Source organism: Haliotis rufescens, unplaced genomic scaffold (genome assembly GCF_023055435.1).
Source record: "Haliotis rufescens isolate VD_foot unplaced genomic scaffold, xgHalRufe1.0.p SCAF_10, whole genome shotgun sequence".
Lineage (NCBI taxonomy): Eukaryota > Metazoa > Mollusca > Gastropoda > Lepetellida > Haliotidae > Haliotis > Haliotis rufescens.
This window is the reverse complement of record NW_025963780.1, coordinates 24,691,045-24,704,805: the sequence shown is the minus strand read 5'-3', so window position 1 is coordinate 24,704,805 and position 13,761 is coordinate 24,691,045. Positions and strand designations below refer to the sequence as shown.

Here is a 13,761-nt window from a genome sequence, read left to right as displayed (position 1 = left end):
GGCCGTTTAAGGCGCCGCGATTCGCTGTGCAGAGTTGCGTCCCTTGGGCACGCCAGAGACCTATGATTGTGGGTTCGAATCCCGGTTCGACCCAATGATGTTTCTAGGCTTGTCAGCACCATTGCCGTGCTCGTGGGTTTCACCGAAGTGGTAAACGTCTGAGACCTGCATCACTTCGGGCTTTCCTCCCACATTAAGCTGACACGACGCGACATAACTGGAACACTGTTAAAAGCGGCGTTAAACCCAACTCACTCACTCACCTTTGACGAGAAAAAACAAATCAGATTCTCACCACTATTTGACTGATACGGTGTCGGCAGGCACTGGTTGTTCTCTAGCGTTGACGTATAACTGCATATTATGGAACGGGGTTTGTGGTGTTAATTTTGAGAAAAGTATTCACGATATTTAGTGTTGATGGAGCTAAAGATGAGGTCATCACGTGTCAGTTTGCGGCAATGAAAACATGTGAAGAGAACTGTGTGAAATATTGACAGATGATGATGAAATCTAGGCCTGTGCCGCTATCTTTGAGGAAAGTGTGTGTACATCGACATATGTCCTTCAACGAAGTCAAGATAACCTTCCGCGCTACCTGTGCGGCACCATTTCTTGATTACAGGTGTGTCTTTGATCGGATCAGCTTGAGGACGCTACCTGTGTACATCGCCGACAATGTTGATATATACACTTTCCGCTTTCTGCGCCTCTATGCTGGTGACAGGTAACAATCTAACCAACCACATTCAAGAATGTATATACAGTTAACTACGTTTATAACGAACACGCTTTTAACGGACTGACGGATTTAACGAACTTATTTTTTAGTCCCAGCCATTTGTTGAAAATATGCTGTATATATGCTTATAACGAACTACGGTTATAACGAACTAAAATAAGTGGTAACTTTGAGTTCGTTATAACCGTAGTTTACTGTTTGTCTTATACCGGACATAACATTATGTTTCCGGCTGTGAGTGGCCCAGTCGTCTAAGGTGCCGCGATTCGCTGTGCAGAGTTGCCTCCCTTGGGCACGCCAGAAACCTATGATTGTTGGTTCGAATCCAGGTTCGCCCTGATTATGTTTCTAGGTTTGTCAGCACCATACCCGTGCTCGTGGGTTTCACCGAAGTGGTAAACGTCTGAGACCTGCATCACTTCGGGCTTTCCTCCCACATTAAGCTGACACGCCGCGATATAACTGGAATAATGTTAAAAGCGACGTTAAACACAACTCACTCACTCACTGACTGGACATCATACATTAAACATATCCTATTAATATTATACATGTAGGTTGTACAAATAGGTAATTATCAGGATTTGCTGACGTCAGTGGACATAATCTGATTTATAGGCAACTGTTTGCCCCTGGGGTGGGGTGGGGTGTTGTTTTCACCCCCGGGTCAACACCTGGGGTTAGAAATTTGCGTATATTTATGTATGGTATGTATAGTATGGTAATCCCGAAAGGGTCAAAGCTCACCATGTTATAATGTTGGTACAATTAAAAAAAACCATCCGGGGTTTGATTTAACCTCAGGTGACAACATTAAGTAAACAAGGTCAGGTTTCCAACTTGCAGCTAGCAACTGTTCGCCCGTGACCTTCACTGGGGGTCACTGTGACCTACACTGGGGGTCACTGTGACCTACACTGGGAGTCTCTGTGACCTACACTGGGGGTCTCTGTCCACATGTAGACATTTAACAGTGGAAAAAAACATTGAACGCTGACCTTGACATTCGGAAATGTTCGTCGAACGTTTGTGGTGCGAAGTGTCATTTTTGTAGGTCAGCATTTATAACAATTGTCATCCTTGTAGGTCAGTAGTTATAACAATTGTCGCCCTTGTAGGTCAGCAGTTATAATAATTGTCGTCCTTGTAGGTCAGCAGTTATAATAATTGTCGTCCTTGTAGGTCAGCAGTTATAATAATTGTCGTCCTTGTAGGACAGCAGTTATAATAATTGTCGTCCTTGTTGGTCAGCAGTTATAATAATTGTCGTCCGTGTAGGTCAGTAGTTATAACAATTGTCGTCCTTGTAGGTCAGTAGTTATAACAATTGTCGTCCTTGTTGGTCAGCAGTTATAACAATTGTCGTCCTTGTAGGTCAGTAGTTATAACAATTGTCGTCCTTGTAGGGCAGTAGTTATAACAATTGTCGTCCTTGTAGGGCAGCAGTTATAACAATTGTCGTCCTTGTAGGGCAGCAGTTATAATAATTGTCGTCCTTGTAGGTCAGCAGTTATAATAATTGTCGTCCTTGCAGGTCAATAGTTATAACAATTGTCGTCCTTGTAGGTCAGCAGTTATAACAATTGTCGTCCTTGTAGGTCAGCAGTTATAATAATTGTCGTCCTTGTAGGTCAGCAGTTATAATAATTGTCGTCGTTGTAGGGCAGCAGTTATAACAATTGTCGTCCTTGTAGGACAGCAGTTATAATAATTGTCGTCCTTGTAGGGCAGCAGTTATAACAATTGTCGTCCTTGTAGGTCAGCAGTTATAATAATTGTCGTCGTTGTAGGGCAGCAGTTATAATAATTGTCGTCGTTGTAGGGCAGCAGTTATAACAATTGTCGTCCTTGTAGGTCAGCAGTTATAACAATTGTCGTCCTTGTAGGGCAGCAGTTATAACAATTGTCGTCCTTGTAGGTCAGCAGTTATAATGATGAGTTCATAGTAGTTGGTTGGTTGGTTGGTTGGTTGTTTAACGCCACACTCAGCAATATTACAGCTATATGGCGGCGGTCTGTAAATAATCGAGTCTGGACCAGACAATCCAGTGATTGACATCATGAGCATCGATCAACGCAATTGGGATCAATGACATGCATCAACCAAGTCAGCGAGCCTGACCACCCGATCCCGTTAGTCGCCTTTTACGACAAGCATAGTCACCTTTTACGGCAAGCATTGGTTGCTGAAGACCTATTCTACCCCGGAATCTTCACGGGTCGAATTCATAGTAGGCGGATGGGATGAAATAGCCTTGATCTCTGTAGATTGATGGCCTGCGGCGGCGAATGTGGACTGCTTCTGTTAGTTTTCTTTTAGTAAAATTATCGAGGTTGTTGGAGAAGATTTGGACGTTGTCCCAGTTGATGTTGTGATTAGGACAGTTGCTGATATGGTCCGAGATGGCTGAGTGGTCCTGTGGAGGACAACTAACTTGTCAGCTGGGATTTCCAGATATCATGACCCTGCTCATGTAATCATGTCAACATTTTACTCCCAGGAGTTAAACCTGACTAAACCAAACAATTAACCTCAGGGGAAAACATGTAGACTAAGGTTGAGGTTGTACAGGAAACAAAACCTCCGAAGTTTCAGTCAGAAATGGTTTCGGCTCCATGCGCTGTTGGTAAAGTATGGCGTGTTCCTGGTAGGAAGGCGTGTCCACTGCAGTACATTCTTCAGCGGAAGGCGTGAATGAGTATGTTTTGACGCCGCTTTTAGCAATATTTCAGCATTATTACGACGGGGGACACCAGAAATGGGCTTCACACATTGTACCCATGTCGGGATTCGATCCCGGGCCTTCGGCGGGACCAGCGCACGATTTTACCACTAGGCTACCCGACTGCCCCTTCACGGAGGGAGGGCCTCTTCTTGTGTATATATGTACGCTGTGAGACTCGTGACAATTACAATGAAACCATCGTCTGACTAAAGTATATTGGAACTATTTAAGGGGAAGGTGTGTCATTAAATCATCATCTCTGCTCCACGATAATGACGCCTTTGGTGGTCAAAGTGTGGATTGCCACGATCAGACGTATATATTTATCATTGTAGTTAATTGTTAAATATTACCTGTTTTTTCCTGCTCGGAATGGGGTAAGATGTTAGTAACAATTAACTGATATGATTCAACAATTATATTGAAACACGTTCGTGTTTTGTGTCTACAGCTGCGGAAGCGGCAGATCCTGTTAGCCTCACAGATGTGATAAAGGTAAATAATCCACAACTGAAAGTATGTTACTTGTCATTGTGGGAGTGTGTGTGGTGTGTGTATGTTGTTTGTGTGGAGTGGAGCTGTGTGGGTGGGTGGGTGAGGGGGCGGTTGGTATGTGTGGTGTTGGTGTGTGTGGGTGGGGATATGGGTCTGTGGTGTGTGGGTGGGGTGGGTGATGAAAGGCACCGAAATGATGACTTGATTAACCCAACTGACCTCCAGCCCCAATCACAGCCTAAGTAGCGGAATTCAATTCAGTCATTTATCATGATATTAATTTAATATCATGTTTAGTGATGACCTCACTGTCGATAGAAAAGGTTGATTTCCATCAATCAACGACCATGTGATCGGCTTCGCCTAATGCTACACCGTACAAATGATCAACAGACAACACATAAAGCTAAACTGTAAGCCGTGTAAAGAAAGGTCGGTTCCCTGTGAACATAACCAATACCTACGAAGCACTTGGGAATTTAATATGAAAGACGTATACAGTCCAATGGAAACCCATTCCTTATAAACAATAACAACCGTCCTCGTAGAAGTAATGATTACCGTTTATTGTTTTATCCTCTCACCCCATTCCTCTTTCAGCTTCAGATGCCTTGTCCTATATTTGAATGCATGTACCTCGCGTGTCCGAGCGGTCAGTATAAAACTAACTACGTCACCATCAATGGCCGCCAGTGCCCCTCGTGCCAGACATGTGTGGATACAGCTTCAATAACTGCCAGGAAAATATCGGTAAGATCGTCAGGAGCCGTCTATATATATCCGTAAGATCGTCAGGTACTGGCTATAAATATCGATAAGATGGTCAGGAACTGGCTATAAATATCGGAAAGAGCATCAGGAACTGGCTATAAATATCGGTAGGATCGTCAGGATCTGTCCGTAAATATCTGTAAGATCATTAGGAACTGGCTATAAATATCGGTAAGATCGTCAGGAACTTGCTATAAATACCGGTAAGATCGCCAGGAACTGGCTATAAATATCGATAAGATCATTAGGAACTGTCCGTAAATATCGGTAGAAATCATCAGGAACTGGCTATATATATCCGTAAGATCGTCAGGAAATGGCTATGAATATCGGTAAGATCATCAGGAACTGAGTATGAATATCGGTAAGATCGTCAGGAACTGGCTATAAATATCAATAAGATCATCAGGAACTGGTTATAAATATCGGTTAGATCGTCAGGAACTGGCTATAAATATCGGAAAGATCATCAGGAGTTTTCTATAAATATCGATAAGATCATGAGGAACTTGCTATAATTATCGTTGAGATCGTCTGGAGCTGTCTGTAAATGTCGGTAAGATCATCAGGACTGTCTATTAATATCGGTAAAATCGCCAGGAAATGTCTATTACTATGTGTAAGGTCATCAGGAACTGTTTATAAATATCGGGATAATGGCCCAGGTCAATAGAGCGATCTTAGCGCTTTGCGATCCAGCACCCAGGTGGGCTTAAAGCCGACACCGGGGGCACGGGTGGCCCAGTCGTCTAAGGCGCCGCGATTCGCTGTGCAGAGTTGCGTCCCTTGGGCACGCCAGAAACCTATGATTGTGGGTTCGAATCCCGGTTCGCCCCGATTATGTTTCAGCACCATACCCGTGCTCGTGGGTTTCACCGAAGTGGTTAACGTCTGAGACCTGCATCACTTCGGGCTTTCCTCCCACATTAAGCTGACACGCCGCGATATAACTGGAATACTGTTAAAAGCGGCGTTAAACCCAACTCACTCACTCACTCACTTAAAGCCGACACCACTGACCCAGGGCTGCGCAGCACATCAGAGGGTGTTTCATTTCCGACATTCAGGCATAAGAGAATCAGTTCAGGAAGTTATTGAATAATAATTCAAGGTATAATAATCTTATTGGACGTCTGTGTTGTATGTTTAATGGGTGTCAGTTTTCATAATGTACGTACTGGAAAGAAAAAGCGTCGGCAACAAGCATTAAAACACATCTGTGACGTCATTCTATTGTTTGAATGCTCCATCACTTTTCAGGAATGGAGAGTTGTTTGCCAACTATACATTATCTTGAACCAACATTTGAATTAATTTCAACTTGGAACAGCCGGAACTATTTTTACATTTATTGACAAGTAAATCATTTCGATTTCTTTCCGAAAACATGTGTCGCCAGCGGGGTTCGAACCCGCATCGTTTGATTAGAGAAAGTGAAACCTCACCTTCAGCGGCACAAGAAGTATGGTGTGAAATTAACTATTTAAATATTTTCATAATTTTGCATAATGATTTAAAGCTCAAAATAATTTGTTTATAATTTGTGTTGGAGCAGGTTACCTGCAACGATGTTCATAGTTATAGCAATTAGATTTACCTTTGACGAGAAAAAAAAAAAAAATCGGGTAATATATATATATATCCTTGTTCGGGGCTCTATATTCCTATTATTCCCGTCAGCATGTATTAACAATGTGCAAGCGATTGATTAATACTAGTTTAGGACGAAACGAAACTATGAAGTGCCGTGTACCATGCATTGTAAATGTCAGCTCGCGACGGAGCTTGGCACACGTGCAACGGCGACAGAGACCGCATTCTTCGTGCATCGCGCAAGGGCGACTCACGCAATATAAATACAGACAACAAAGAGTTCTGGTATATTTTTCAAATATTTTCCACAACAGAATATTTTGTCACAGTGTAAAAGTAGGGATGAGTTTTAAGTAGGGGAATATCCTTGTAACTCTCCATTCCTTAAAACCAATGGGCCTCGTCCCCTGCGGGACCTCTGATCCATTATTTTTAAGGAATGGAGAGTTACTCGTAACAATGACGCGTGTCTGTCGGGGAAGATAAATGCAAATGAAAGTAAAACGGAGATCCGGACACCCCCGATTTTCGAGGGCAGCAAGAAGCAAAAATCTCTTTTGTGGGATCAAAAATATAAATGGCTACCGCTGACGCGATTACATTTGTGACCAACTCGTGTTATTCTGGGACAAGCCGAATAGAGACTCGTGCCCCTCTCGTGGCCATTTTTGCGACTGGGTTCCGTCCTAGCGCAAACGGGCATACCTAAATCAATTGTCAACTGGTTGCGTAATGGTTCAAATACATATCACCATATATTATATATATTTCAGATGCAATTTAAAGCATATCTGTACATGCGGAATTATACAGTATCAGTGAACACATTTAACCGTGTCTTGGGTATATTTTTAGAGGCAAGACATATGTAAAATCAAAAATTATTTCTGAGGGATTCTTTGGCGAAGAATTTGAAATCGAGCATTCTGATTCCTTCGTTGTATTTTCACTCGTAACATTCATCGATAGGGGGACAAGTCTTCTTGCAGGTTACGGAAAGGGGCGAGTGGTGACGAATGACACGATTAACCTTGGTTTCATAATGTATGTTACTTCTATTTATACGGTTGGCCCAGTCGCCGGAATTCGATTTGGAGAGTTGCGATCCTTACGCGTGCCACAAACTAATGATCGTCGGTTCGAATCCCGGTCGGACCTGATTATTTTTCTTGGTTTGTCAGGGGGCGGTCGGGTAGCCTAGTGGTTAAAGCGTTAGCTCGTCACGCCGAAGACCCGGGTTCGATTCCCGACATGGGTACAATGTGTGAAGCCCATTTCTGGTGTCCCCCGCCGTGATATTGCTGGAATATTGCTAAAAGCGGCGTAAAACCATACTCACTCACTCACTCACTTGGTTTGTCAGCACCATTTCCACGCTCGTTGGTTTTAGCAAAGTGGTAAATGTCTAAAACTTGCATTACTTCGGGCTTTTCCCCCACATTAAGCTGACACGCTTTTTATAACTGAAATATTCAAAGCGGCGAAAAATAAAAGAAACAAAACCCCTTCCATATTCCTAAAAAAAATATCTGCTAAAAGCACAGTCGATTGTATGATTCCGACTATATCTTGATTGTACGATTCCGACTATATCATGATTGTACGATTCTGACTATATCATACGCCCAACTCTCTCACTCACTCATTCTATCTTATCCTTCAGCCAAATCTTTTGCCGTGTCCTATTTTCGAGTGCAAGTTCTGCCCAAGTGGTAATTACGAGCCAAACCACATCACCGTGAATGGCCAGTCTTGTCCGGCGTGCGGCATCTGTCTGGACAGCCATATTCTATCGGGCAGGGACATAGAGGTAACAGTAATTGTTATCACGTGTTTTGCAATATGAAACTATGCGTCCTCCTATATGTAATTGGGGTAGTGGTGTTGCTTCGTGGTTAAAACGTTCGCTCATCACGTTGAGGCCCGGGTTAGATTCCCGACATGGGTACAATGCGTGAAGCCAATTTCTGGTGTCCCCCGCCGTGATATTGCTTGAATATAGTTAAAAACCATACTCACTCACTCACAATATGTAACTACGTTTTCTGCAGGATGTTGAGTGTCCAGCCCTCATGTGCGCAGCGACCAATGAATGTGACCAGGCTGACCTCGTCGTCAGCTACTTCGACTTCAACGGCAAAGAATGTCCCGGATGTAAAATGTGCCCGATGTAGAGTGTTGCATGGAGATATACACTGGACAAATACAATATAAATATAATATAAATACATATGTATGACCGAGTTGTTGTCCCTAGAAACAGATACACCATTTGTGTCAGACGATTTGTTCTCTGAAGACACATGTACGACAAAAATACGTGTTAGCGACCCAGTCGTTATCTCAGATGGTTCTCTTTGTGTTATATTGTACCCCTGTAGCGTTGTTACCTGTCTGTAGAGATAGTCCGGAAAGAGGAAGGTCCGGGGTTCGATCCCCGGCCGCGTCATACCCAAAAAACGTTAAAAGATGGTATTTGTTGTTACCCTGTCTGGCGCTTGGCATGAAGGGGCTCAAACAAGCACAGGTCGGTTCGGAGTCAGTATACTGTGTCTGAGTGGGTATTTATGTTAAACTGTGGCATGGTATCTCTGTGGGCTGGTACTATAAAATCGGCGTCAGTCCGCTATGTAAGTGAACTTATCTTGGACGCGACGTTTAACCCCATTTCACCTCACCTCACAAACCAGAGAGGGGCAGTGCAGGCACATACAACTAGACAAGGTCAGACAGTCAGGGGACAGACAGAGAACGAACAGTCAGGGGACAGACACATTATTAACATACAGACAAGGAACAGACAGTCAGGAGACAGACAGACAAGGGACAGACAAGGGACAGACAGACAAGGAACAGACAGAGGACAGACAGAGAAGGAACAGAGTTAAGGGGTAGAGAGACAAGGGACAGACAGGGGACAGACAGACGAGGGACAGACGTACAAGGAACAGACGGGGGGCCGACAGAGAAGAACAGACAGTCAGGGGATAGCGAGACAAAGGACAGTCAGGGGACAGACAGAGAAGGAACAGTCAGGGGACAGACATATTATTAACAGACAGACAAGGAACAGACAGTCAGGGGACAGACAGACAAGGGACAGACAGACAAATGACAGACAGAGACGGAACAGACAGTCAGGGGACAGACAGAGAAGGAACAGACAGTCAGGGAACAGACAGACAAGGAACAGTCAGGGGACAGACAGACAAGGAACAGACAGTCAGGGGACAGAGAGACAAGGAACAGACAGTCAGGGGACAGACAGAGAAGGAACAGACAGTCAGGGAACAGACAGACAAGGAACAGTCAGGGGACAGACAGACAAGGAACAGACAGTCAGGGGACAGAGAGACAAGGAACAGACAGGGGACAGACAAACAAGGAACAGACAGACAAGGATCAGACAGTCAGGGGACAGACAGACAAGGAACAGATAAGGACAGACAATGAACAGACAGGGGACAGACAGACAGACAAGGAACGGACCGTCAGGGGACAGACAGACAAGGAACAGACAGTCAGGAGACAGACATAGGTAGGAACAGACAGACAAGGAACTGACAGTCAGGGGACAGATAGAGAGGGGCTGGAAAGACAAGGAACAGACAGTCAGGGACAGATAGAGAGGGGATAGAAAGACAAGGAACAGACAGTCAGGGGACAGACAGACAAGGAACAGAAAGTCAGGGTACAGACAGAGGTAGGAACAGACAGACAAGGAACAGACAGTTAGAGGACAGACAAGGAACAGACAGTCAGGGGACAGACAGACAAGGAACAGATAGTGAGGGGACAGACAGACAAGGAACAGACAGACAAGAGACACAGGTCACGCCGCGCCACCCTACACCCGACATAAAACGTTAGAAGTGATCCCTGTATTTCACATATCAGCAGACCGGTTATACCTGGCTGTGACCCCAGATGACCTGCACACAACCGTAGTCTACCCAGTGTAAACACAGATGGTGGGAATATCGCGAGTAACCAAAACTGCTTAAGCTACAGGAGAGAGCTACGTCACCAAGACTGTTTTGTACCATCTGTGCCGAGATTGTCTCGCAATAACAGGAGTGAAAAATATGCACGAACGCTGGTGTCTAATCAATGAAGCTCTCGTAAAATATTTCAATGTGATTGTGTACGTCATCCTGTCAAAGAGGAGTGCTGCTTGTAAAACTACAAACGAAAGTCAGTTTTAATCATTTATACTCTCATCTCGGAATCTCATGCAATCTAAGCCGTGAATTGTCCACAGCAGAAAGGTCCAACATTCCCCATAGGCGACGAAGATACAGACAGTTGATTGCCTGGTTGTGTGGCCTGGTTGTGTGGCCTGGTTGTATGACCTGGTTGTGTGACCTGATTGTGTGACCTGGTTGTATGACCTGGTTGTGTGACCTGATTGTGTGACCTGGTTGTATGACCTGGTTGTGTGACCTGGTTGCGGGACCTGATTGTGTGCCCTTGTTGTGTGACCTGGTTGTATGACCTGGTTGTGTGACCTGATTGTGTGACCTGATTGTGTGGCCTGGTTGTGTGACCTGATTGTGTGGCCTGGTTGTATGACCTGGTTGTGTGACCTGGGTGTGTGACCTGATTGTGTGACCTGGGTGTGTGACCTGATTTTGTGACTTGGCTTTATGACCTTTCTGTGTGACCTGGCTGTATGACCTGGCTGTATGACCTGATTTTGTGACCTGGTTGTGTTACCAGATTGTGTGACCTGGCTGTATAACCTGGCTGTGTGGCCTGGTCATGTGACCTGGTTGTGTGACCTGACTGTGTGATTTGGCTGTATGACCTGGCTGTGTGATCTGGTTATGTGACCTTGCTGTGTGACCTGGCTGTGTGACCCGGCTGTGTGACCTTGTTTTGTGTGCTCATGCTATTGACCACAGGTTTGCCTCGACCAGACTGCATTACTACACGCCTTGATTATTAATTCCGAGTAAACGCCATTCACTCATTAGGAAATAAATTATTACAGAAACGAAGGTAGGTCGATGCTCATGATGTCAATCATTGGATTGCCTGGTTCAGACTTGATTATTTACAGACCGCCGCCATATAGCTGAAATATTGCAGATTGCGGCGTTATACAAACAGACAAACAAACAAAAAAGAAATCGACCAACATAAAAACAAGCACTGTTTTCGATGTTTCACTTGCCTACCTGATACTTTAAGTATATTTGATTGGATGCCGAATGGGTCGGGTGTTCATGCTCAATGGCGTCGCGGGACGTGTGTCTGTGACAGATTCAGTCATTTACAGGCGCGTGGTACAAATGGAATATTGCTGACTCCGGCGCTCAGCAACATTCATTCACCATGGTATCGGTGAAATAGTACTAAAAGCGGCGATACACTCACTCACTCACTCACTCACTCACTCACTCACTCAGTTTTATTCAGTACTTAAAAGGCCACAGGCCTATAGTACAATGCGTAACTATTTACATGTAGGTGACTCACTCACTCACTCACTCACTCACTCACTCACTCACTCACTCACCCACTCACTCACTCAGTTATATTCAGTACTTAAAAGGCCACAGGCCTATGGTACAATGCGTAACTATTTACATGTAGGTGACTCACTCACTCACTCACTCACTCACTCACTCTGCAATAGCCGTAACACCGTGCATCACCAGTGGGACTGACGTATTCGAACTCCGCCCCCGCACTGCCTGGCACTCTGCACGTGTCTTCATAAATGATGAGTAGGACACCGCTTTCAACAGTGCTCCAGTTACATAACGGCGTGTCAGGTTTCAGCAAAGCCTGAAGTGATGCAGGTCTTTGCCACTTCTGTTAAACCAACGAGAACAGGTATGGTTTGACAATCTAAAAACCAGTAGTCGAACCCACTTTCATAGGTTTCTGATACGCCAAAGGGACGCAACTCTGCACAGCGAATTGTACCGACTGAGCGACCCGTGACCCCCTTCGTAACAGGTTCCGAATATTCACCCATCATAAAGAAAAAGTGCTGTTAGGTAACCAAGTCGTTGAATTACTGGAGCCACATGCTAACAGCATCCTCGTCCTTGTAGGGCGCCAACATGCGTCTTACCTGCGTCACTTCCGGCTTTCCTCCCACATCAAGCCTACAGATTACTGCAACACTAGACCCAATCACTCTATCAATTAATTAGGAGTTGAATGAGTTGATTGGAGTCCGAGAATCTCCTTGTATCCACGTCGGCGCTCACTCTGAGACGTGAACGTCAATTCTTCTAATTTGTTTGATCCCTATTTGATATCTCGTTTGTTCACAGCATATCGTGCAGCACGTGTGACCTTGCGTGGTCACTGACAGTCACGTGACTTCCGGCTACGTCTGTGTCTACGTCATTTCTACAATAACGTCTCGGGGAAAACGTATCAACGTCAAAATGGACCGTTCATACGGTTATAAACGTCAGTTTTTAGGTCATGTGACCGGCCTTGTTCAATGAAAATCTCCATTTATTTTAACATCAAATTACAAAATGTTAAACTGTGACGTCCATCGTTGGTGGTAACCCTGGAGGCAGGGTTCTCAGGGACATGTTTTCAGAAATGCGAAAACCATGGGTGATCATCTCTTACCGTACGTCCACATTAGCCTATGACACATGCAGACCCGTGAAGATCTGGGTGGAGAAAAGGCCAGGTACAAATCATGAGTTGAATGAAAAAGCAGGCTACTTAACACAACGGAAAACCCTGTCATGCCATCATCATTAGGAATGGTTGCAAAATAGAATTCGCTTTACGAAAGATTAGCCCAGTATTTCAACATTGCCAGTATTAATATTTCTAAGCGGTTGCGTTTATTGTCAATCGACACAGACATTTTGACAGGAGGAGCCAAATATATTGTTTTATCGATGACACAATGTTTTCAGAAAAAACAGAATGTCCAGTGACCCAGGATTCAAATGATTCTTATCAAGCATTTTGAGTGAGTGAGTGAGTATGGTTTTACGCCGCTTTTAGCAATATTCCAGCAATATTACGGCGGGGAACACCAGATATGGGCTTCACGCATTGTACCCATGTCGGGAATCGAACCCGGGTCTTCGGCGTGACGAGCGAACGCTTTAACCACTAGGCTACCCGACCGCCCCGAGGAATATATAAGAAATCACTGCTAACCGCAGAGTGAGTTATACGAATCCGACTTACAAAATATTCAATATATTCAGAATTAAAACAAGTATAGTAAAATAACATGCCATCACTTGCATTCATCTTGAGCCTCCACGTCGGAGACAGTGTCAGGTATTGTTGGTTGCAGTAGTTATCTTGTCTCCGGCAGATAGCTGGTTTTTCCTTCTGTCAGACACGTGTCTGTCGGTGTCGCACATGTGTTTAAGCTCATGATGACGGTCAAAGTTGTTCCCGTTTACTCTCCGGCAGACAAGTCACAGATCCAGA

General features: G+C 44.5%; 1 protein-coding gene across 1 annotated transcript; it reads left to right on the top strand.

Moving 5' to 3' along the window:
* Positions 1–571: 571 nt before the first annotated feature.
* Positions 572–8,557, top strand: LOC124127797. The gene is made up of 5 exons (XM_048391822.1): positions 572–727; positions 3,920–3,963; positions 4,564–4,713; positions 7,991–8,137; positions 8,379–8,557. Exons 1-5 carry the CDS (start codon positions 679–681, stop codon positions 8,499–8,501), a joined length of 513 nt encoding a protein of 170 aa, XP_048247779.1. The 5' UTR covers positions 572–678; the 3' UTR covers positions 8,502–8,557.
* The last annotated feature ends 5,204 nt before the right edge of the window (positions 8,558–13,761 follow it).

Coding starts and splice junctions, on each gene's coding strand:
- LOC124127797 (XM_048391822.1), top strand. CDS start 679: ATGTTGATATATACACTTTCCGCTTTCTGCGCCTCTATGCTGGTGACA. Junction 728..3,919: donor CGCCTCTATGCTGGTGACAG/GTAACAATCTAA, acceptor TTGTGTCTACAG/CTGCGGAAGCGGCAGATCCT. Junction 8,138..8,378: donor TATCGGGCAGGGACATAGAG/GTAACAGTAATT, acceptor CGTTTTCTGCAG/GATGTTGAGTGTCCAGCCCT.